At 45.5% G+C, this 22,399-nt stretch overlaps 1 protein-coding gene across 1 annotated transcript in view; it reads right to left on the reverse strand.

Annotated features, from left to right (window-relative positions):
• The window catches only part of MARCHF4 (membrane associated ring-CH-type finger 4), a 116,950-nt gene extending 107,633 nt beyond the window's left edge, over nt 1-9,317 (reverse strand). Inside the window, exon 1 of the mRNA XM_069574523.1 lies at nt 8,805-9,317. Coding sequence (XP_069430624.1) covers nt 8,805-9,317 — 513 coding nt within the window. The remainder of the gene's footprint in view (nt 1-8,804) is intronic.
• Between the last annotated feature and the right edge of the window lie 13,082 nt (nt 9,318-22,399).

Genomic DNA, 22,399 nt, shown 5'->3' on the forward strand with positions numbered 1-22,399 from the left:
TGTGCTGCAACTACTGAGCCTGCATGCTCTAGAACCTGTGCATCACAAATGGAGAAGGCCCTCACAATGCGATAAAGACCCAACGTAGCCAAAACAGAAAAAAAAAAAAAAAAGACAAATATATTAGAACTGAGGGATCCAAGCAGGAGAGGATGGAGGTCCAGCTGAATGAGGAAATGCAAGATAGAAAGTCAGATGAACAGAGACATTGGATCTAAATGTGTGTCCCTGATGGTGGGCATAAAAACAGCTGGGGCTTTCTATAGTCAAAGTACAGCTTTAAACAGCGTGTCTGATTTCTTAAGGTCATCGTGAGAGCAGATGGTAGGAAAGACAGCAGTGTGATCTGGGGGCCCCACTCTGGTCTCCGAGCTACCTGGACAGAATCAGGTAAATATTGTTCCCACTTAACAAACAACTGCTGTGTGCCTAGAACTTTAATCATGCCCACTCCTTATGTGTTCAAGCTCAGCACTTTATTCCTGTTTTATAAATGATGAAACCTAGGTCCAGGGAGGTTAAATAAGTCACACAGGATCACTTAGCTGGGAAGGACCCCAGTTGTGATTTAAATCCATGTCTTTCTTACTTGGAATCCCATGTTGTTTTCATCTTTGTACAATTGGATGAGAACAGATCTGTTCTTGGTCAAGTGATCTTAAGCCAGGATCATGATCACTATAATTCCTAGAATAAGAATCATTGCTATTTGTGATTCTAGAATCAGAAAAGGAGGTTGGATGGAGTGGAACGGTTCATCTGTTTCCTCCTCATTCAGCATTTTAACTTATATACCCATATATGCCCATGCACACATAAGTGAATATGTATACTAGGAACCAAAGATAACACTGCTAGTCTGGAATATGCCAGGAAGGAGGGGAAAGGATCAGTATTGAATCCCTACTGTATGCAAGGGTTTCCCAGGCGGTGCTAGTGGTTCAGAACCCACCTGCCAATGCAGCAGATGTAAGAGATGTGGGTTCGATCCCTGGGTGGGGAAGATCCCCCGGAGGAGGGCATGGCAACCCGCTTCAGTATTCTTGCCTGGAGAATCCCGTGGACAGAGGAGCCTGGCGGGCTACGGTCCATAGCATCACAAAGAATCGGACACAGCTGAAGCAACTGACCACGCGTGCACTGTATGCAAAGCCCCATGTTAGACGTCAGGGTGGTTTCAAGAGGCTTGTTTCGGAGAAACTGATGTTGCTTCTCTTCAACCACATCCAGATACCATGAAGGAAACTAATCTGATCTGTCCTCCTCAGCATCAGACCACAGGCCTTGTAGATACCCTCATCAAAGCAATGAACTGGGTACAAGACTGGGTCTTATGTGTCCCCTTCGTGGGTTTGGATCACAGAGCCTATATTTGCAGATCTCCCGTTTTTTCTGACAGTTTGCATCTATGTAGAACTCGAACGACAACTTTTGCAATTTCAACTGTCTTGTCATGCAACAGTCAGTCCTATGTTCACCCCATTTTTACTTTTAACATGCACAGAGGGAGGTATCAAAGGTGGACTCTACGTAATACACACAGAGTCTAAGTGACTCTATCTTACGCATGATACTTCTTGAGAGGGGGATGGTATACAGTTCGGCCCACACAGTATTCACTTGCCAGATCCTTTACATCCGGGCTCACTTCCAACTTGGCTTCCTTCCCAGCAAACAAGAAGCAGCTCGCTCATTCCCACACTCCTTTGAGGATCCCCTCCCCCTCAAACCAACCCCCCTCCCCCAACTCACAAGCCACAGCTGGGCTTCTCCACATACCAGCTGGAAAAGAGAGTAGACAGAGAGAGAGGGAGATATATTGATTTCCAGGATCTCTCATTTCTTCTTCCAGGCTTTTTTGAAATCCATATTTCAGCTCTATGAATTCTCTGTATGGGGGCCTCAGCTAAAAGCCACACCCAATAAATTAGCCAACCCACCGCAAGCAGATGCAGGCTGGCAAGTGAAGAAGGATTACTCCAAAGTGAGCACCATGCAGAGAATCTACCGAGAGTTGAGGTGAGAATCACTCCAGCACTGTCAAGACACTGGCTAACTCCCCTCCTCCACTTCATGCTTTATTCGTACGCAGGCATGTGCATGTGTGTGCATGTGAAACATAGAGAGCTAAGTCTGGAAAAATGACCAGGGACCCAATGGTGAGGTTTAAGCCTCCTACATCATTTCCCAATAAAACATTAGAGCTTTGTTGAGAACCCTCACCGAAGGGTCCTTGGACCTTCCAGCTAAAATAGGACCAGGACTGTCAAATGCAGCAACTGGGAAACAACAGTGGAGAAAAAAATCTCCGATGGGAAAATGAAAATAGCTCACACATGATTTGGGGAAAAGGTGGTGACAGGTGTGCTTCCCCTTTCCTGGGATGGTTCTGCATCTTAGGTCCATGATGGTGTCTGCTGCCTGCCATTCAGGAAATGCTCACTCTCCTATTTTACGCGCATGGTGCACATCCAGGATTGCAGCCATCACATCCTCATTAGCACCTTAGGATTTCTACAAACACACGACAGAGACTGTTCTTTGTGATCTTTGCTGAAGATACATTTTTACAGGCCATGTGCTATATAGACCCTGAAAGTAGATATTCTGGGACTAGATGACCCTTTGAATTAGAAAAGGATGCAGACCCATCTCTTTCTGCTTAGATTAAAATCTCTCTGGATCCCAAGCAATCTCATAATGAATCCCAAGTCTCAAGCTCAAAGGGGATTTTGAGTGTCATTAGTTTCAGTTGTCCACTTGAGCCCACTTTCTAAGGCAGCCTATACTATCTTGGAGACAGCTTTGATACAAAGTTCTTTCTAATATCAAAACCCAAGTTGGCTTCCCAGGAGATTCCACCACTGGCCAAGGCACTGCCGTTTGTGATCACAGAGGACAACTCTGCCCCTTCTTGTGTGCAGCGCATGGTCAGCCGGTGAATGTATTTTTCTCTCTTTTAGGCTCTTCTCCCCACTTCCCATACCTGTGGGGCTGCCCATTGCATGCGTTCTAAAGGCTCATTCATTTAGCAAATACTCACGGAGCATAAGGCCAGGAACTGGATTGACGAGCAAATCGCAACCAAGTCTGCTTCCAGGGCTCTTACAGTCCCTTCCAGCGCCTTCCTTAGACTCAGGCAAGAGGGCCCCTTGCTATAGAAGGCTCCACTCTGGTCCTCCTTCAGCTGCACGCTTTCCATAGAATGAGGAGCCTGCAGGGACCCACAGCCCCTTTCTAGAACATGCTTTGATTACCTGACACCTGGAATTCCTGCCTATTTAGCTATGAGCCTGCTCCCCAGACCTTCATGGTTCTCTTTCTTCAAGCTCAAAGGGAGAGAGGCAAGAGGAAGCTCTTTGGAGGTGGTACAGATAGAGCTTGGACAAGCCAGTGTGTATGTCACATGTGTGTGTCCAAGGCTTGTCACTGTACAAGATGCAGCCAGCAGTGGAAAGAGAATCTGAGCAGAGTGGCCTGTTGACCAAGGGCCAAGTGTCCCCATTTGCCTAGCACAGAATTCAGAGGAGTCTAACAGTTTTGAATTCAGACCTGTTTTCCTTGTTGTTTTGAAGGTATATCCTTCCAGGACAGAAGGATATAATGGACTTTGTTTAACAGTTCGTTAGCTTATTTGTTGTCTTATTACTTCTAAATATTTTGGCCTATGATATGTGAAAGGGTTTTTCCAATAGTCATGTATTGATGTGAGAGTTGGACTATAAAGAAAGCTGAACACTGAAGAATTAATGCTTTCAAACTGTGGTGTTGGAGAAGACTCTTGTGAGTCCCTTGGACAGCAAGGAAGTCAAACCAGTCCATCTTAAAGGAAATCTGTCCTGAATATTCATTGGAAGGACTGATGCTGAAGCTGAAACTCCAATTCTTTGACCACCTGATGCAAAGAACTGACTCACTTGAAAAGACCCTGATGCTGGGAAAGATTGAAGGCAGGAGGAGAAGGGGATGACAGAGGATGAGATGGTTGTATGGCGTCACTGACTCAATGGACATGAGTTTGAGTAAGCTCCAAGAGTTGCTGATGGACAGGGAAGCCTGGCATGCTACAGTCCATGGGGTTGCAAAGAGTCAGACATGACTGAATGACTGAACTGAACTGCACTGATGATATGTGAGACTATATCCATGCTCTTGCCCGGTGGTCCATAAATGTTAGGTATGGGTCTATGCTTTGTGGATATAGATATTATTAATCACACAAAGAAGTATAAAATTGAACCATGATGATAAGAAAAATAATATACTATTTCTTCTCTCCTAAAATGCTCTATTTGATCTCTGTTCCCGGAGTTCTCCTTGCATCTGCGGGTTCCCAGTTTCCATTGAATCCAGCAATGCCCTCTTCTCCTACTTGCTGAGATCCAAAAACATTGACTAAAATATTTCACATTACTCTGGTCCCTTCTGAACTCGGAGCTCCAGAGACATGAACCTCAGGAAGAATAAGGGAGGCTGACCAAGACTTAATCCCTTCCAGACTTATTTCCTGCTTTTCATTAGGTCCAAAACAGGTACCCCATCACCCATCACCCCCTCTACTATGGTAGATTCCATCTTTTTACCCACTCCAGGAGCTCCACAGCTGACCTAGGCTGGGAGATGGTTTCACTTCTTTGTTAACATATTCTTGCGTCTCACATCTCTTCTGCTTCCAGCTGTCTAAACTCAGCCTAAGTCTATTTCTTCTCACTTAGTCTGCAGCAGCATCAGAGAAACCTTCTCTGACTAATTGGAGAAAAGGTAGCAAATTCATCCACTTGTCTCTCTGAATAGGCACCCCACACGCTAGCTGCTTTTAAGCTTGCATCTCTTCCTTGCCCTGATATTACTGTAATTCACCTGCGACTCACTGTCTGTGTGTTCTTGATCTCTATCAGCCTCTGTGATGTCTGGGTTAGATTGCGAAACTCCCAGAGGGGGCAGGCCCACATCTACCCTGTGTCTCCAGACCCTGCTCAGCAGAGCAGCAGGCAGAGGTGGGCACTTAACATAGGCTTTTGATGATGGAAACAAGAGCAGCACTGTCTAGAGCATTGTGAGTGAGCAGGAAGCGAGCTACCACACAGATGGACCACAACACAGCAGTCCTCCTGCCAGCCTGGAAGCTGGAACACACTTTTCCTTTTAAACCAAGTATGTGGGGAAGGAGACAATGTCTTATCTCTGAGATAACAAGAGCAACTAACACCGCGACAGCACCGCTTTAACTGTGTTGACCGATCTGGTGCTCAGAACGTTTTGAATTTTGGGACTATCGTTATCAGGTCAGTTTTACAAATGAGAAACCTGAAGCACAGAGAATCTGTGCAAATTGTTCAGGCCTCAAACTGGGGCCATCTGGCTTCAGAGACCTCGGCTTACCCGCCACGGCACACTTCCTGGACATGAACTAGGGCAGCTTCAAGCAGAAATGGAGAGCGAAGGGTTGCCAGCCAGGCTCTTGTTCCATGCTCTCATGGATCCTTGACCGACTGATCCCTGTCCCACCCAAATGACTGGCTGAGGGGAGGAGCTGGCCACTCAGGCAGTTGTCCAGTATGGAGCCGAGTTGGCCTTCAAAGCATTTGTTCACACCCCACCCCTCTCTCCTCCTATCCTCTCTCCTGTTTCTCCAACATACTAAGTGTGTTCATTCTCGGGCCTTTGAACCTGCCGTCTCCTCTACCTGGATAACTCTTCTTCTAGACCTCTGTATGTGTCCCTGGGTCATTTGCATCACTCAGGTATCAGCTCAGATGGTATATTCTTAGGGCAGCTGCTCACAATCTGTCTGCGTAATGTAGCTCCCAAGCCCTCCCCCTCCTCCTTGCCTAACTCATTTTCCTGTTTTGCCTTCATCACAGCACTCAACACCATCTGAAATCACTTTATCACTTCTTTTGTCTGCTACTTGTCTGTTTCTGCATCTTCACTTGAACATTAGCTTCAGGAGACCAGAGGTCTCATCTGTGTTGTTCTCCCCTGGAAACCCAGGGTCTGAAACAATATCTGGCATGCCGTAAGTACCCAAAAAACATTTGCTAAATATATGCATGTGTGAATGAATAAATACTAAGTCCTTTAGAGATATATATGAATTTGGAACTTGTTGGATCCTTCAGTTGCCTGCCCCTCACCACATACATTTCAAGCCTTCGGCAGGAAGAGACCAGATTTTCAGCTTTGGCATCCTTTTAGCCCCTGGAGTAGTGGCAAGTGACCGAGGAGCTGTTCAGTTCCTTTGTCTGGTCAGAGGAAAGACCAAGACATTCAGCTACTGAGATTGCAGACTGTCTGCATTAGCCGCAAGTCCACGTGTGAACAATTGCTGGACAGCTCCCTCCCTGAACAGAAAAAATACTGAAATCTCAGCTTTTCACTTTCTGCCTGTGTCTGACTTCTCTTTCTTCTCTAGAGTTTTCCCCATCCCTTCCCCTTTGTCTCCCTTACTCACTGAAATCCTGTGAAGAAAAACAAGCAAAAAGTGGGAAAATGTGTTCACATCTAACACACGCGACTTTTGTTTCTAGTATAACACAATCCCATTAAAATCTGCCTCCTGCCCCCAATAAAGCAAAGCCTCAAAACATAATAATCATATGCAAAGGGTGCTTGACTTGAACCTGACTTAGTACCCACACTATCTCCCATCCCTTTCACATAATAATAGAGCTCATTTCTTTATTGGTGCTAGCCTTTTTTTTTTTTCACTTCATGCTTTATTTGTGACACACTATAAAAATAACGAACAAGAAAGGAAAGCTCCTAACCTTCAACCAGACCTTATGTCACTTGAGGATATTTCACAGTATTTCTAAGAATTTTTTTTAAAACAAAATATTGCTTTACCATAAGCAAAATATATGTCATTATATATTAATCCCTTTCAAGTCATTTTCAGGCTCATTATCTTCTGGATCCTCTCAACGTACTTATAAGGAAATGTGGGGAATAGAAAAAGGTTCTTTTAAATCACAGAAGTTGGAAAAGGGACCCTGGGGAATAAAGAAATTGAAGAAGTTCACACAGCAAATAAATATCATCCAGAACAGGTTCCAAACTCTGTTGTTTGCTAGAGACAAGCATATTCTTGCCAGAAGCCACACTCCCAGTGCCCCTGTGACATTCAGACCTGAACCAGGCATATGGGAGAGGAAATAAGTCTCTCTCTCTTTCTTTCTTTATTTTTTGAGAAGACGAGGCTTCTAATGGGGACAGATGCTGATTGGGAGCAGCCCAAAGTGAAACACACTTCCTGTTCTCAGCTGTGCCACACCTCCTTGTGTCTGCGCTGGATGCCCAGCCCTGGAAGCGGGGCACTGAGCAGGCGCCTGGACCTTCCTGCTTAACAGGGGTCTTTGGCTCCAGGCTTCAGTCCAGCTGGGACTTTTTGGCAATCCTAGTCACAACAGGGCTTCCCTGGTGGCTCAGATGGTAAAGAGTCTGCCTGCAAGGCAAGAAACCTGGGTTCAATCCCCAGGGAAGGGAAGATCCCCTGGAGAAGGGAATGGCAACCCACTCCAGTCACAAAAGGAGGAAGCCTGCCCTCAGCCTCTCAGAGACATTTATTCACACTGAGATCAACATTACTTCCTCTCATAATGCCCGGGCCATGGCCCCAGTCATCTTCTGTCCTGAAGTGCCCTGCTCATTCCAAGCAAACACAAAATGAATGAACATGCCCACAAAGCCTGTCTCTCAAAGACAAAGCCTTCAACAGAAACTAGAAGGTGCCTCAGCATGTCATCCTGCTAGACCATCACTTGTTGTAGGAGCACCCAGAAGCCTGACCCCCACTTCCGGGAAGCTAGTGAAGAAGGGGCTGCAGTGTGACCATATAACCCTGCCCAGGGTGCAACTGAATGTTCCTTCTCCAGCATCACTAACTAAGTCAGATTTTCAGGTGAACCTTTCTTATCTGGGATTCTGTGGGCCAGAATTGTGTTGCCGCAATTTATGATTCCAGAAGAACGTGCACATATTCCCCATCACCGCAGACACTAGATTGAAAATGGAGCGAGAAGGGGTGGTGCAAGTATGTCTTTGAAAATCTGAATGAGTGGGGGTGGGGAGAACCCTTGGCCTTGGGAAGACTCTGGTCCATACGGTACTTGGTATCTCTATCCTGATGGGCAAAGTTTAAGGGACTTTCTAAGTTCATGCGCTTTCAGACCTGCCAAGGGGAATAGTTATGATCAGACTCGCTACTTCCTTCTCCACTTTCCGTAAACTCCCTCTCACCCTACTTACCTAACACTTTCAACCTAGAAAACCTTGAGTCTGACAAGAAGTGTCTTAGAAAACTGTATAATCTTCACAAACTTACAAACCCTCTCCATTTCCTCCTCAGTAACTAAAACACACTGCTGAGGATGTCAGTATAATATGGGAAGGGGTCATCTCAAAGTGAAGAAGCAGATGCAGGCTGTAAGGACAAGATCTCCACACACTATCAGAGAGGGAAGAAGTTTGAATCTGGAACTGAAGACAGTCTGGGGAAATGTCACTAACAACAAATCAGATACAAGGATATCTTGGCAACAAGCATGAATGTACCACCAAAGTTCCTTCATTTCATCCCTTCCAACTTCCAAATCTTCCCCTCTAAGGACACTTATGGAATTTTGGGATGGAATTGAACATATGGAAGGAAAATGCAAAACAGGCTCCACCAGGTACCAGATACCTCTTGGGAAAATTTAACCACATGAAACATCACTGAGGATCCCTTAAAGCTTGCAGTCCTCCTCCTAGAGGCAGCATAGGGCAAGCAGGCGAGTAGGAAAACGGGAGAAGGGTCTCACCTGTTCTGGCCCCTGGAAGCAGATGCGGCAGAGTGGGGTCCTCATGCCACTGTCCAGGCTGCTGCCCAGTGAGTAGCGATCCTCAGCCTTCCCTTTACAGAAGTCATCTGACGAGGCACTGCTGAGCAGCGAGACAGGTGGCTCTGTGGCTGGGCCACCCCAGTCATCTTCCGCAGAAGGTGGCAAAGGCGGTGGAGGTGGCAGGGGAGGGGTCTCCCTGCTCACCCCTTCTCGAGGGCCCCTCCAGCCTGCCCACCCCCCGGCACCCAGAGCCGGAAGGGTGTTGTTGTTGGCCGCCAAACCAGGGGGCTGGGGTTCCCCGTGCATGGGCAGGGGCGCTGGAGGGGGGCGCCGTAGGAGGAAAACCTTCAGGTCATTGAAGAGCATACGGCAGCGGCACTTGAGTAGACCCTGGTGGCGCAACATCTGGGGAGCTGGGGTGCACAGTCCACAGCAGTACCAGGCACAGCAGCAGCACCACCACCAGAGCAGCCCACTCAGGGGCATCAGCATGTGCCCAGTGGAAGCAGAGAGCCCAGCAGGGGCAGGTGGAGTCTTTGCAGAGGATAGGATGGTCTGGGGGTCCACAGTGTATCTGTGTTATGATGGAGGGAGTCTTCGTTCTTGCTGACTCCTCTTACATCCCCTCCAAGTAGCAAATAAATGACTCCCAGGACTGGCAACTGAGAGTCACTGGTCCTGAACTCTACCTGGACAGCCCAACAAAAAATTGTCTTGCCCCTCCTACCTCTACCCAAACCTGAAGCTTTCAGCGTATCTCCCTCTTTGCTTTTGACCCAGTAGCACTGGTACAGGCAGGGGGCTAGGAAAAAAAGTTGAGGATGGGCTGTTAGGGCCTTGAGATCAAAGTCTGACTGTTAGAAAGTTCCCTGGGAAGAGGCTTATTGGGTTTTTCTCAAATTCCCAGGCAGTGGGAAATTTCTTCATATAAAAGGGTGAGGAAGGTTATCAATAAAATTTGGAGCGGACTGAGCTGGGCTTAGAGCAAACTAGCTCAGTGAAGAATTGAGGACTGCATGTGCTAGAGAGAAAAGAGAGTTTTCCTTAGGTAGTAGGAGGTTGGTTTTGAGGGCCTGGGGGCGGTGAGGAGGGGAAGAGAGGAGGTTGGGAGAAGTTTTAATTCTCCTGGGCAGAAAACTGGGGCAATTAACCTCCAGAAGCACCAGAGTTGCTTTTAAGAGAGCAGTGGGTGGTGGGGAAGAGATCCAGGTGATACTGGGCAAGGGGCTTGTGCTTTGCCTCTGCAGCGGAAGGGCTGCACAGAAGAGGGGAAAGCCAATTAGGAGAAGAGAGGTGGGAAAATCAGGGACTGGGGACGGGGAAAAGAAAGGGAAAAACAGAAAAGATCGTTTAACCCTTGCAGAGCCACCTCCTTCCTGAGCGTTAAGATCCTGGCTAGAGGAAGGGTGTGTGTTTGGGGAGTGGGAGGCAGTGGAGCAGAGATAAGGGGTAGAGAAGAGGGGCGTGTGTGTGGGAGGGAACTAGGGGGAGTAGTTACATGATCAGAACCCCCTGCCCAGCCCTGTGGCAGTCTGTAAACCCTCGGCCCCCTTCCCTGGCTCCATCAAAGGTCCCTTGGGGCGAGGGGCAAGGGGCGGTAGAAGGGCAGGTCCGGGCGGGTGAGTGGCCTCGCCTTCTCGGGTTGCTCCTCTGGGCCGCTGTCGCCCTCCTCTCTTTCCGGATCTGCCCGCGGCCACCGATGCTGCTGTGGCGGCGGCGGCGACTGCTTGTCGGTGGCGTCCGGGTGTCTCCGGGGCGGGGGCCGCTCCGGCTCGTCCTCTGGCTGCAGCTCGCCGTCCGACGCGGCCAAGACTCCCGGCTTCATGATCCTCCGCCTCCTCCTCCTTCCCGGGGGGCCAGCTCTGAGCCCCCGCGCCCAGGCAGCGCTGCCATGCAACCAGAGGCGAGGCAGGCGTAGGGGTGGGGGCGGCTGGGGAGTGAGGAGTAAGGGTAATAAAAAATGAAATAATACTAGTGAAATAAGAACAATTCGGTTCTCAAATAATCAGGAAAGAGCGCTTCTAGAGGGGTGGAGGCGGAGAAGGGCGGCTGCCGGGTCTTCACGGCAGCTCTGCCCCTGCTACCCCCACCAAGGGCGGCCTCGGTCGGCTCTCTGCGCGCCCCCTCTCCCAACCCCTCCCTCCTCTCCTCTGCCTCTGGCTGGCTGGGCTCGCTGTTGCTACCTCTCTTCGTAGAAGCAACGAGGTAAGGCTTGTTTGCAGTACCAGCTAAGGGTGGGGAGGGGGGAACGAAGCAGCGTGGCCGAGGTGGGAGGTAGCCAGCACTTGGCTCCGGCTGGGTCCTCGCGACTCCCCAAAAACCATGTATAAATATATCTCTTTGAAAAGGCGAGAGGAAGCAAATCAGATTCCAGGCTGCTGCCAGGTGTTGTCTCGTCTTCCGCCGTTGCTCAGCACCCGCCTGCCGCGACTGCTGCCCCCCTGGCTCAGTTCCCAAAGGGGTGGTGCTGGAAGGGAGGTGGCAGGCGGTAAGCTGACCGTCCGAGGTTTGGAAGCAAGGTTCCTGGAGCAGAGAATCGGCTCTCAGCTCTCTCCGCCGCCGCTGCTGCATTCAGCACCCTAGGCGAGTGGACAGCTCCCACCCAGACCCAGAGCGTCACGCAAGTGGGGGCCTGACGTAGACGCCGGGGAGGGATCGAGGAGGCAAAGAGACTAGAGGGAGAAGGAGAGAGGGGAGAAGAGAAGCACCGTTCGAGGGAAGGGGATGGGGAGGGACCAGGCGAAAAGGAAGGAAGGAGAAGGAGGGATTCAGGAAGGAAAGGAGGAGGGAGCAAAGTGGTGGAAGAGAGAGAAAGGCAAGTGGGGTGGAGGGGAGCATTCCGGTACTAACTCGTACATTTCCCCCCAGCTTGAGATAGTTTGTCAGTGTGGATGGCACCGCTATAGAATTTCTTCCTGCTACACACTGTTACTGCCCCCTCAACTCACATACACAGAGACTTCTACATCTCAACCAGAGTCCCATTTCCCTGCTCATATAAACATTTTAAGCAGATACCAGTCTGCAAGCTTTGAAAGACAGAAATTTTTGTGATTCTTGCACTGATGCTGAGACTTGATGGAGACTAAGTCCCTCACATGACTAGGAACTCATGAGAAGAAAATATTTCTAACAGGGAGAGATGCTAACACCATTTTTGCCAGTTTTTTCTAGAATATAAACTTCTAGACAGAAATTTTTCTGGGTCCATTTAAATTCTATGTGCCTAGGTCAATGATGGCATGTGGTAGGTATTTAATACATATTTGTTGAGTGGATTACGACTACTTTCACAAAAGTCATTTGTGTTAGTTGCTCAATCGTGTCCGACTCTGCAACCCCATGGACTGTAGCCTGCCAGGCTCCTCTGTCTGTGGAATTTCCCAGACAAGAATACTGGAATGGATTGCTATTTTCTTCTCTGGGGTATTTTCCCGACCCAGGGATCAAACCCAGGTCTTCTGAACTGCAGGTAGATGCTTTACCATTGGAGCCATCAGTTCAGTTCAGTCGCTCAGTCGTGTCCTACTCTTTGCGACCTCATGAATCGCAGCACGCCAGGCCTCCCTGTCCATCACCAGCTCCTGGAGTTTACTCAAACTCACGTCCATTGAGTTGGTGATGCCATCCAGCCATCTCATCCACTGTCGTCCCCTTCTCCTCCTGCCCCCAATCCCTCCCAGCATCAGGGTCTTTTCCAACGAGTCAACTCTTCGAATGAGGTGGCCAAAGTATTGGAGCTTCAGCTTTAGCATCAGTCCTTCCAATGAACACCCAGGACTGATCTCCTTTAGAATGGACTGGTTGGATCTCCTTGCAGTCCAAGGGACTCTCAAGAGTCTTCTCCAACACCACACTTCAAAAGCATCAATTCTTCGGTGCTCAGCTTTCTTCACAGTCCAACTCTCACATCCATTCATGACCACTGGAAAAACCATAGCCTTGACTAGACGGACCTTTGTTGGCAAAGTAATGTCTCTGCTTTTGAATATGCTGTCTAGGTTGGTCATAACTTTCCTTCCAAGGAGTAAGCATCTTTTAATTTCATGGCTGCAATCATCATCTGCAGTGATTTTGAAGCCCAGAAAAATAAAGTCAGCCACTGTTTCCACTGTTTCCCCATCTATTTCCCATCAGGGAAGCCTAAAACCATCATTACTCCAAGCCATAGACCTCTTTCAATTGTAATCATAAGAATCCAGAATGATATTACAGCCTCATCTTAACCAGTGTCTCCAGCTTCCCCTCTATTTGAGCCTTTCACTGAGCCACTGACAAGAAATAATTTGAGATGGATGTTAATTTCCTCTCTTATTTCTACTTCTGACTCATGTCATCCTACTCCATCCTTCTCAATGAGTTGCTAGTGAATAGAAAAGTGTCCTTAAATATGAAGAAAAAGGAAAATTTAAAGTGGTCTGTACAAGTACTCAGTACTTAGCAGCTGTGGGCTTTGGTCATTTTAAACTTAGGATTGCTTTCTTGTCTTTCCTCATAACGAATCCCTCCCTCTTCACCCTCCATGCATTTGCGTGCACGTGCACACACACACACACTGCCAAGGTCATAGACTTGGACAGACTACCCCAATGAGTCATCTCCTTTAAAAATGCTGGAGCCATAGACAGAGTAGCAAGCAAAACCCTCCGTTTCAAAATATCGTTGACAGCCCTATGAGTTGCAAGAAAACTACCCCTTTGCTGCCATCTCCTTCAGTGATTCTTTCCTACAAGTTCTAAGGAGCAAGGATGTAAGTATGGGTCTTGGTTAACCCAGGGTGGCTACTTGCTTGAATCATGCCTCAGAACCCACCACAGATGCTGACACCTGGGCCAAGGTGAGTAGTTGGAAGAGGATGGTGCTGTTAACAACCCCAAAATAATATGTATTTTACTGATATGAACATGACTACTGTGCTACAGAAAAGATTTTCTTTGCTTAAAAAAATCCATCTTATCTCAAAGAAAATTCTCTATGCTCCACACTTCCTTGTGCTTGCCTCTGACATTGTGCAAATTAGTCTTTAATAATGATTTCATCATATATTCATCTCCTTTTATAAGACTCAGAAATCCTTGAAGGCAAGAATCCTTGAAGGCACCTAAAGTCTTCTGGGTGATCAAGAAACTGAATGTTTCAGAAAATTTTAAATTGTTTTTAAATTAAAAATAAATAAAAATTAAAAAGAAAATGAACAATGAGTGATGGATGGCCTATTTGTTTCAGTGAAGCTATCGTATTTTTCCTCTTTATCCTAGGCACACCTATGTGAATGCTCTCATACATGACTGAATATCTGTTTTACCCAAAACTGAGTTTCAGGGTTTTATGCCAATAAAACACTGGCTCCAAGTATGTCATGGTAGTAAATTGGGGCAGGAGATACAAAAGCCATAAGAAGCTTTACTCAGAGTCATTGAAAGGGATGATATCCATAAGAAGACTGTCTTTTCCAACTCTTCCACTGACAGCAAAAAGATTTCAGAAAGAAATCTTTTTCAAAAAGAAACAGAAAGCTGCTAAGTGTGGGAAGCAACAAGACTGTTTTCAAAAAACCTGGAAAGCTTGAAAGTTCTGTTTTGAACATAATGTAAATCTTGAAAAATGCCTCACTGAGTCAGATTCTTCTGATACTAATGATGAAACAGGAGTTGTGAGCCCCTTAAGAATTAAAGTCATAGATCAATGGGTCTCCATTTAAGCATTCAAAAAAAACATTTACTAAACACCAATTATAAGTAAGGTATTGTGTTAGAAGATGTGGGGAACATAAAAATGAATTGATTGAAACTGCATCCTTTAAGGTCTAGTACTATAAACTTATACAAAATCATAATATGTTGCTAAGTCGCTTCAGTTGTGTCCGACTCTGTGCGACCCCATAGACGGCAGCCCACCAGGCTCCCCCGTCCCTGGGATTCTCAAGGCAAGAACTCCGGAGTGGGTTGCCATTTCCTTCTCCAATGCAGGAAAGTGAAAAGTGAAAGTGAAGTTGCTCAGTTGTGTCCGACCCTCAGCGACCCCATGAACTGCAGCCTTCCAGGCTTCTCTGTCCATGGGATTTTCCAGGCAAGAGTACTGGAGTGGGGTGCCATCGCCTTCTCCGCATAATATGTTATAAAGTAATAAATACTACAAAGGTATTCAAATTTTGAAAAATGTTTAGAAATAGGAGGTAATTAATGCTTACACCCTGGCAGCAGTTAGGAGAGGTGGGAGGAGGTGGAGATGCCAGAGCTGTAGGAAAGCTTTTTTTAAGAAGTGACATTTGAACTGAGTTAATATGTAGAATTCAGAGGAGGGAAGTATATTTCTGGCAATGGGAATGCTGAAATACTTTGATTCTTTCATTTGCCTGGAGTGGAAGGTGCTTGAAGGTAAGTAGCTGGAAGTAAAGTTAGAAAGGCAGACTGAAGCCAGGTTACAGAAGGCCCTGAATGCCACTCTGGAGAAGATTTATTCATTGACCAGGTACTTGTTTTAATGGTTTTAAAGATTTGGAGCTGAAGGTGAAGGGCAGAAATAAACTTTATCTCTTAGCAGGTTAATTAACTGGATGGGATTTCACTGCTAACAGGTGAGAAGCAATCAATATTTTTCATTTCACCTCAGAAAGTTCTCTTCTCCTTAATAGATTTATTCTTTTAAACGAGGTTGTTTTCAGATATATTTCATTACATACAGGGATGCTGGGGGTCATATGAATTAAAAGAGTAGAAGAATGAGAGGCTCAAAGGAATAGTCTTCAGGAAGAAATATTAGGAGATGCAGAGATTCAGAAAAGACTTATTACAGAGGCCATTGCACTTTTTTCAGCAACCAGGGGAGCCCTAAAGGGATGCCATCTAGTAGCTATTGTTTCTTTTCCTAGACAGAGTACTCAGGGTGGAAGGCATTTTACAGAGGCTAGGGGGAAAAAGAGATCCAAAAAGATTAGGTGACTCTGTGCCTAAGATCCGATAGCAAAGTAAGGGCTAAAACTTACACATCTTCTAATCCTCAATACAGTTTGCTTTCCACTAATGTACAGTTTAAATACATAATCCCTTTATAATTCCTCAAGAATAATTGCAGAATTACTGTTATCGTGCAGATTATTAATAGCTATCATATACCAAGCCACATATCTTTTGCAAATGTACTTATTAAAAATGGGAATTCCTTTATGTGGCAGCCTGGATGGGAGGGGAGTTTGGGGGATAATGGATACATGTGTATGTATGGCTGAGTCCCTTTGCTGTCCACCTGAAACTACATTGTTAATTGGCTATACTCCAATATGAAATTAAAAGTTAACAAATTTTTAAAAATAGAAATTCTTAAGAGCCACCCCAAGTCTACTGCACATGAATTTTGGGGGGAGCAACCTGAGAATCTGCATTTTAACAAGTGCCTTGCCCAAGTGACTTTTTGATCCTCAAAACTCCTTAGGTGGTAGGTATTTTCCATACTTTGTGAATGAGAAAACCAAGGCTCAAAAAAACAAAGTTTAAAGTTATAAACAGTTGGTGATCAGCAAAGGCAAGATTCTGATTGAGGCCTAAAGTGTATGGTCTTCTTATGATGCAACGTTCCCTTTTAAATTAAGCTTCCAAGGGCCATATAGAATCCCCATATTCTTATTGTCTGTCATACTGCGTCCCATGTCAAAAGATAGTTCAAAACGAAGGCTAAGGTGTGGCAAGCAGCTTCTAAAAGGGGCCCTAATGCTCCCCATTTCCTGATACTCATGCCCTTGTGGAATTGCCTCCTTTGGCATGTGGGCTGGACTCAGTGACTTGTTTCTAATAAATAGAATACAGTCAAAGTGATGGAATGTCGCTTCAGAGATCAAGACTGTGACTTGCCTCTTGCTGTCATTCTCTCACTGGCTCTCCTCACCTGCTCACTCTGATGGAAACCAGACGCAACATTGTGAGGTGCACCATGGAGAGGCCCACGTGGCAAGGAACTGAGGACAGACAGCCTCCAGCCAATAGCCAGCAAGGAACCAAGGCCCTGAGTCCAACAGCCCACAAGGAACTGATTGCCAGTGATCACATGAGTGGGCTTGGAATCAAGTCCTTCACCAGCTGAGCCTTGAGTCTGGGTAACACCTTGATTGCAGCCTCATGAAAGAACCTGAGGCCCCAACTAAGCTGTGCCTGAATTCCTGACTGATGGAAACTGTGAGATAAATGTAGTTATTTTAAGCCCTCTCTCTGTTATCACAACCCCCACTCCAACACACCTCTATAGAGACATTTACCTCTCAACCAAAGTCCATTTCCCTGCTTGTAAGCATTTTGAGTAGACATTCACCTTCAAGTCTTGGAAGAGATGAAGTTAAGGAATCTCTCATTTGAACTTCGGCACTTGGTGGAGACTAATTCCCTCAGGACTAAGAACTCTTGAAAAGGAAATGTTTCAAACAGGGAGTGAGAGGCTAGGATCATTTCCTTCCATTTCCTCTTCTAGAATTTAAGCTCCATGGGGCAAGAGTCGGGGGGTGGGGGGTTGCTTTGTCTTGTTTTAATGTTTTGGCTTTGGTCCATTTTGATCCCATGCGCTTAGGTCAGTGATGACATGTAGTAGCAGCTGCTCAATACATATTTGCTGAATGGATTATGACCACCCTGACCATCAGCATAGCCATTGTTACCATGACTCTTTCAACAGTGGATTTTAAGAATCTAGAGTAATATTACAGGCCCAGCTTAACTAATATCACAGCCTCCTTGTCCAATAAGGAATAATAAGGAATAATTTGAGACACTAATAAGGAATAATTTGAAATGGAAATTTTCTCTCCTGTTCCTGCTCATGACTCACATTACTTTACCTTATTTCTCTCAAGGGGTTTCTAGTGAGCAGAAAAGTGTCCCCAAATGTTAGAAGCATATTAAGTTTTGGAGTAATTTGTTCCATAGCAATTGGTAACTCATACATAGGGCACTCAGTAACGGTGTCTGTGATTTCTGTGCCCCAAAGCACTCTATTCTGACCTCAGATGGAGAGTTTGATCATTCACAAGACAATGCAAGTATCCATGTAAGCGATCACCGGGAAAAAGAACTGTTTGAGTATGCTTCATTGATAGGCTGAACTTAAGACCTGGGAGAATGCCTCTTAAGCCTTAGTGTGCTTTAAAGATCAGCTTGAATGCATGCTAACTCACTTCAGTTGTGTCCAACTCTTTGCAACACTAGGGACTGTAGCCCGCTAGGTTTCTCTGTCCATATGATTTCCCAGGCAAGAATACTGGAGTGGGTTGCCATGTCCTACTCTAAGGGATCTTCCTGACTCAGGGATTGAACCCACATGTCTTATGTCTCCTACATTGGCAAGCAGGTCCTTTACCACTAGTGACACCTGAGAAGCCCAAAGATCAGCTTGGGGGCTTGTTTAAAAGTGCAGATTCCCTGGGTAGATTCTCATTTCCAGAGATCTTGACTTAATACGTCCAGTATGGGGCTTGGGTTGCATCTTTTTGTCTAGTTCCTCTTGAGCTCCACTGTGCAGAACACTGGCTTAGAAGACAAAGTTCAGAATCAGGACCTCACCTTCCCACCATCAGCTGCCATGTGAGCAGGGCTGGCCATTCCCTGGCTCTGAGTGGATAATTCTTCTCCAGACAAGAGAGAGTTACGAGCGAGTTTCAAATCAATATCAGAAAAAGGCAACACAGTGATATGGGAAAGGTGCTGAGAAAAGATTTGTGCATTTACCACTGGAATCTAGACCATTGTTGGTGACAGGAATTCAGTAGGAAGCAAGACAGATGAAGATTTTGCTGTCACAAAGTTCACATCCTAGTGTGGAAAACAGATAAACAGACAAATAAATAAAACAAGTAATTTCATACAGTGATAAGTGCTATAAAGAAACTTAACAGGGTAATGTGATAGGGAATGACTCACTAGCGCATGTATTGACTGGAAGGAAATAGATGGGGAAGACAGGGAAGGCTTCCTGATTTTAGACCAAAGAGGTGAAATGCAACTAATGATGCAAACATCTGGGGCAGAATGTTTCAATCAGAGAAGTCAGCAAGCATAGAGCTTGAAGCGGAAATGATGTAGCATGTTAGGGGAACAGACAGAAGGCAGGTGTGACTGGAGATGAGGGAATGAGTGGAGGGGTGATGGAAAATGAAATCAGACAGGAGGACAAGAATCATGTCATGCAGACTCCTGAAACAATGGTGAAAGATGGCATTAAATTCTAAGTGAGGTGGGAAGCCACTGAAAATTTTTAAGTAATGGATTTCCATTTTTTAAAAGGTCACTCTGGTTGCTAAGTAGGGAGTGGATTAGATGTCTACCACTTCTTGAACAATATGTTAGACACCATGCTGAACACTTTATATGCTTTGTCTTTTTTAATCTTCACAAGAAATTTATTGGTTATATAATATTTTCCCCATTTTAAAAGAGAGGGAACTGAGGCTCAGAGAGTTTAGTAACTTGCCCAAGATCAAACAGTCAGTGTGTGGTTATGGCGGTTAATAACAATGGTCACCAATATTTCTGATTCCCTTCCCCTTCCTGGATACATGTAAAACTATAGTTACCATCTCCATTTGCAATTGTGCAGGGTTTTGTGGATGATGTTGCCAATGGATTGTGACTTCAAGTGACAAGATATTCCTGGGATGACACATTGCAGAGCTGGCATGTGGTCCTCAGTGCCTGACTTCTTTGTCCCTGAACTCACAGGAGCATGTGTCAAGATGGGTGTGCCATGAGTCCAAAGCAGCCTGGACCACTGAGTCACCACATCAAGGCAGCTGCCTTGCAGAGTCACTGAGACTTGCAATGTCTTGCTGACAAGACCAAACAAACTTTCATTGTGCTGAGGAACTGAACATGCGGTGCTGTTTGTTGTTTCAGCATACTGTAACCTGTCTTGACTGAAACGAGAGTGAAGTAAGGATCAAAATCAAGTCTTTCTGAACCACAAGTCATTATCCTTAACTACCAGGAAATACTGCTTCTCCTTACCTCAATATCCAGGAGACCTCTTAGATAAAGTCATGGCCTTGGAAGGATGAAAGAAAGAGGACCTAAGGAAAAAATGTAATCCTTAGGAGGACAACTACTGGAGAAATAAAAGAGGAAAGCGATCAGCAGAAAGTCATGCTTGTGTTTCTTTTGCCTACTACATCAATCAAAAAATAATAAAGAAGATAAAAAAGAGGATGTCTTAGAAAAAAATATTTATACTTAGGGCATCAGGGTTTTTGCTCATGACTAAGAAATCTGAAAGAGATGGGAATACCAGACCACCTGATATGCTTCTTGAGAAACCTATATGCAGGTCAGGAAGCACCAGTTAGAACTGGACAGGGAAAAATAGACTGGTTCCAAATAGGAAAAGGAGTACGTCCAGGCTATATATTGTCACCCTGCTTATTTAACTTATATGCAGAGTAGATCATGAGAAACGCTGGGCTGGAAGAAGCATAAGCTGGAATCAAGATTGCCGGGAGAAATATCAACAACCTCAGATATGCAGATGACAACACCCTTATGGCAGAAAGTGAGTTCAGTTCAGTTCAGTCACTCAGTCGTGTCCGACTCTTTGCGACCCCATGAATCACAGCACACCAGGCCTCCCTGTCCATCATCAACTCCCACAGTTCACTCAGATTCACGTCCATTGAGTCAGTGATGCCATCCAGCCATCTCATCCTCTGTCGTCCCCTTCTCCTTCTGCCCCCAATCCCTCCCAGCGTCAGTCTTTTCCAATGACTCAACTCTTCGCATGAGGTGGCCAAAGTACTGGAGTTTCAGTTTTAGCATCATTCCTTCCAAAGAAATCCCAGGGCTGATCTCCTTTAGAATGGACTGGTTGGATCTCCTTGCAGTCCAAGGGACTCTCAAGAGTCTTCTCCAACACCACAATTCAAAAGCATCAATTCTTCGGCGCTCAGCCTTCTTCACAGTCCAACTCTCACATCCATACATGACTACTGGAAAAACCATAGCCTTGACTAGATGGACCTTTGTTGGCAAAGTAATGTCTCTGCTTTTGAATATGCTATCTAGGTTGGTCATAATTTTTCTTCCAAGGAGTAAGCGTCTTTTAATTTCATGGCTGCAGTCACCATCTGCAGTGATTTTGGAGCCCCCCAAAAATAAAGTCTGACACTGTTTCCACTGGTTCCCCATCTATTTCCCATGAAGTGATGGGACCAGATGCCATGATCTTCATTTTCTGAATGTTGAGCTTTAAGCCAACTTTTTCACTCTCCTCTTTCACTTTCATCAAGAGGCTTTTTAGTTCCTCTTCACTTTCTGCCATAAGGGTGGTGTCATCTGCATATCTGAGGTTATTGATATTTCTCCCGGCAATCTTGATTCCAGCTTGTGTTTCTTCCAGCCCAGCGTTTCTCATGATGTACTCTGCATATAAGTTAAATAAGCAGGGTGACAATATACAGCCTTGACATACTCCTTTTCCTATTTGGAACCAGTCTGTTGTTCCATCTCCAGTTCTAACTGGTGCTTCCTGACCTGCATACAGATTTCTCAAGAGGCAGGTGAGGTGGTCTGGTATTCCTATCTCTTTCAGAATTTTCCACAGTTTATTGTGATCCACACAGTCAAAGGCTTTGGCATAGTCAATAAAGCAGAAATATATGTTTTTCTGGAACTCTTGCTTTCTCCATGATCCAGCGGATGTTGGCAATTTGATCACTGGTTCCTCTGCCTTTTCTAAAACCAGCTTGAACATCTGGAAGTTCATGGTTCACGTATTGCTGAAGCCTGGCTTGGACAATTTTGAGCATTACTTTACTAGCATGTGAGATGAGTGCAATTGTGCGGTAGTTTGAGCATTCTTTGACATTGCCTTTCTTTGGGATTGGAATGAAAACTGACCTTTTCCAGTTCTGTGGCCACTGCTGAGTTTTCCAAATTTGCTAGCATATTGAGTGCAGCACTTTCAAGCATCATCTTTCAGGATTTGAAATAGCTCAACTGGAATTCCATCACCTCCACTAGCTTTGTTCGTGGTGATGCTTTCTAAGGCTCACTTGACTTCACCTTCCAGGATGTCTGGCTCTAGATGAGTGATCACACCATCATGATTATCCAGGTCGTGAAGATCTTTTTTGTACAGTTCTTCTGTGTATTCTTGCCACCTCTTCTTAATATCTTCTGCTTCTGTTAGGTCCATACCATTTCTGTCCTTTATCGAGCCCATCTTTGCATGAAATGTTCCCTTGGTATCTCTAATTTTCTTGAAGAGATCTCTAGTCTTTCCCATTCTGTTCTTTTCCTCTCTTTATTTGCATTGATCGCTTAAGAAGGCTTTCTTATCTCTTCTTGCTACTCCTTGGAACTCTGCATTCAGATGCTCATATCTTTCCTTTTCTCCTTGGCTTTTCGCTTCTCTTCTCTTCACAGCTATTTGTAAGGCCTCCCCAGACAGCCATTTTGCTTTTCTGCATTTCTTTTCCATGGGGATGGGCTTGATCCCTGTCTCCTATACAGTGTCACAAACCTCATTCCATAGTTCATCAGGCACTCTATCTATCAGATCTAGGCCCTTAAATCTATTTCTCACTTCCACTGTATAATCATAAGGGA

Source organism: Ovis canadensis, chromosome 2, assembly GCF_042477335.2.
Source record: "Ovis canadensis isolate MfBH-ARS-UI-01 breed Bighorn chromosome 2, ARS-UI_OviCan_v2, whole genome shotgun sequence".
NCBI lineage: Eukaryota > Metazoa > Chordata > Mammalia > Artiodactyla > Bovidae > Ovis > Ovis canadensis.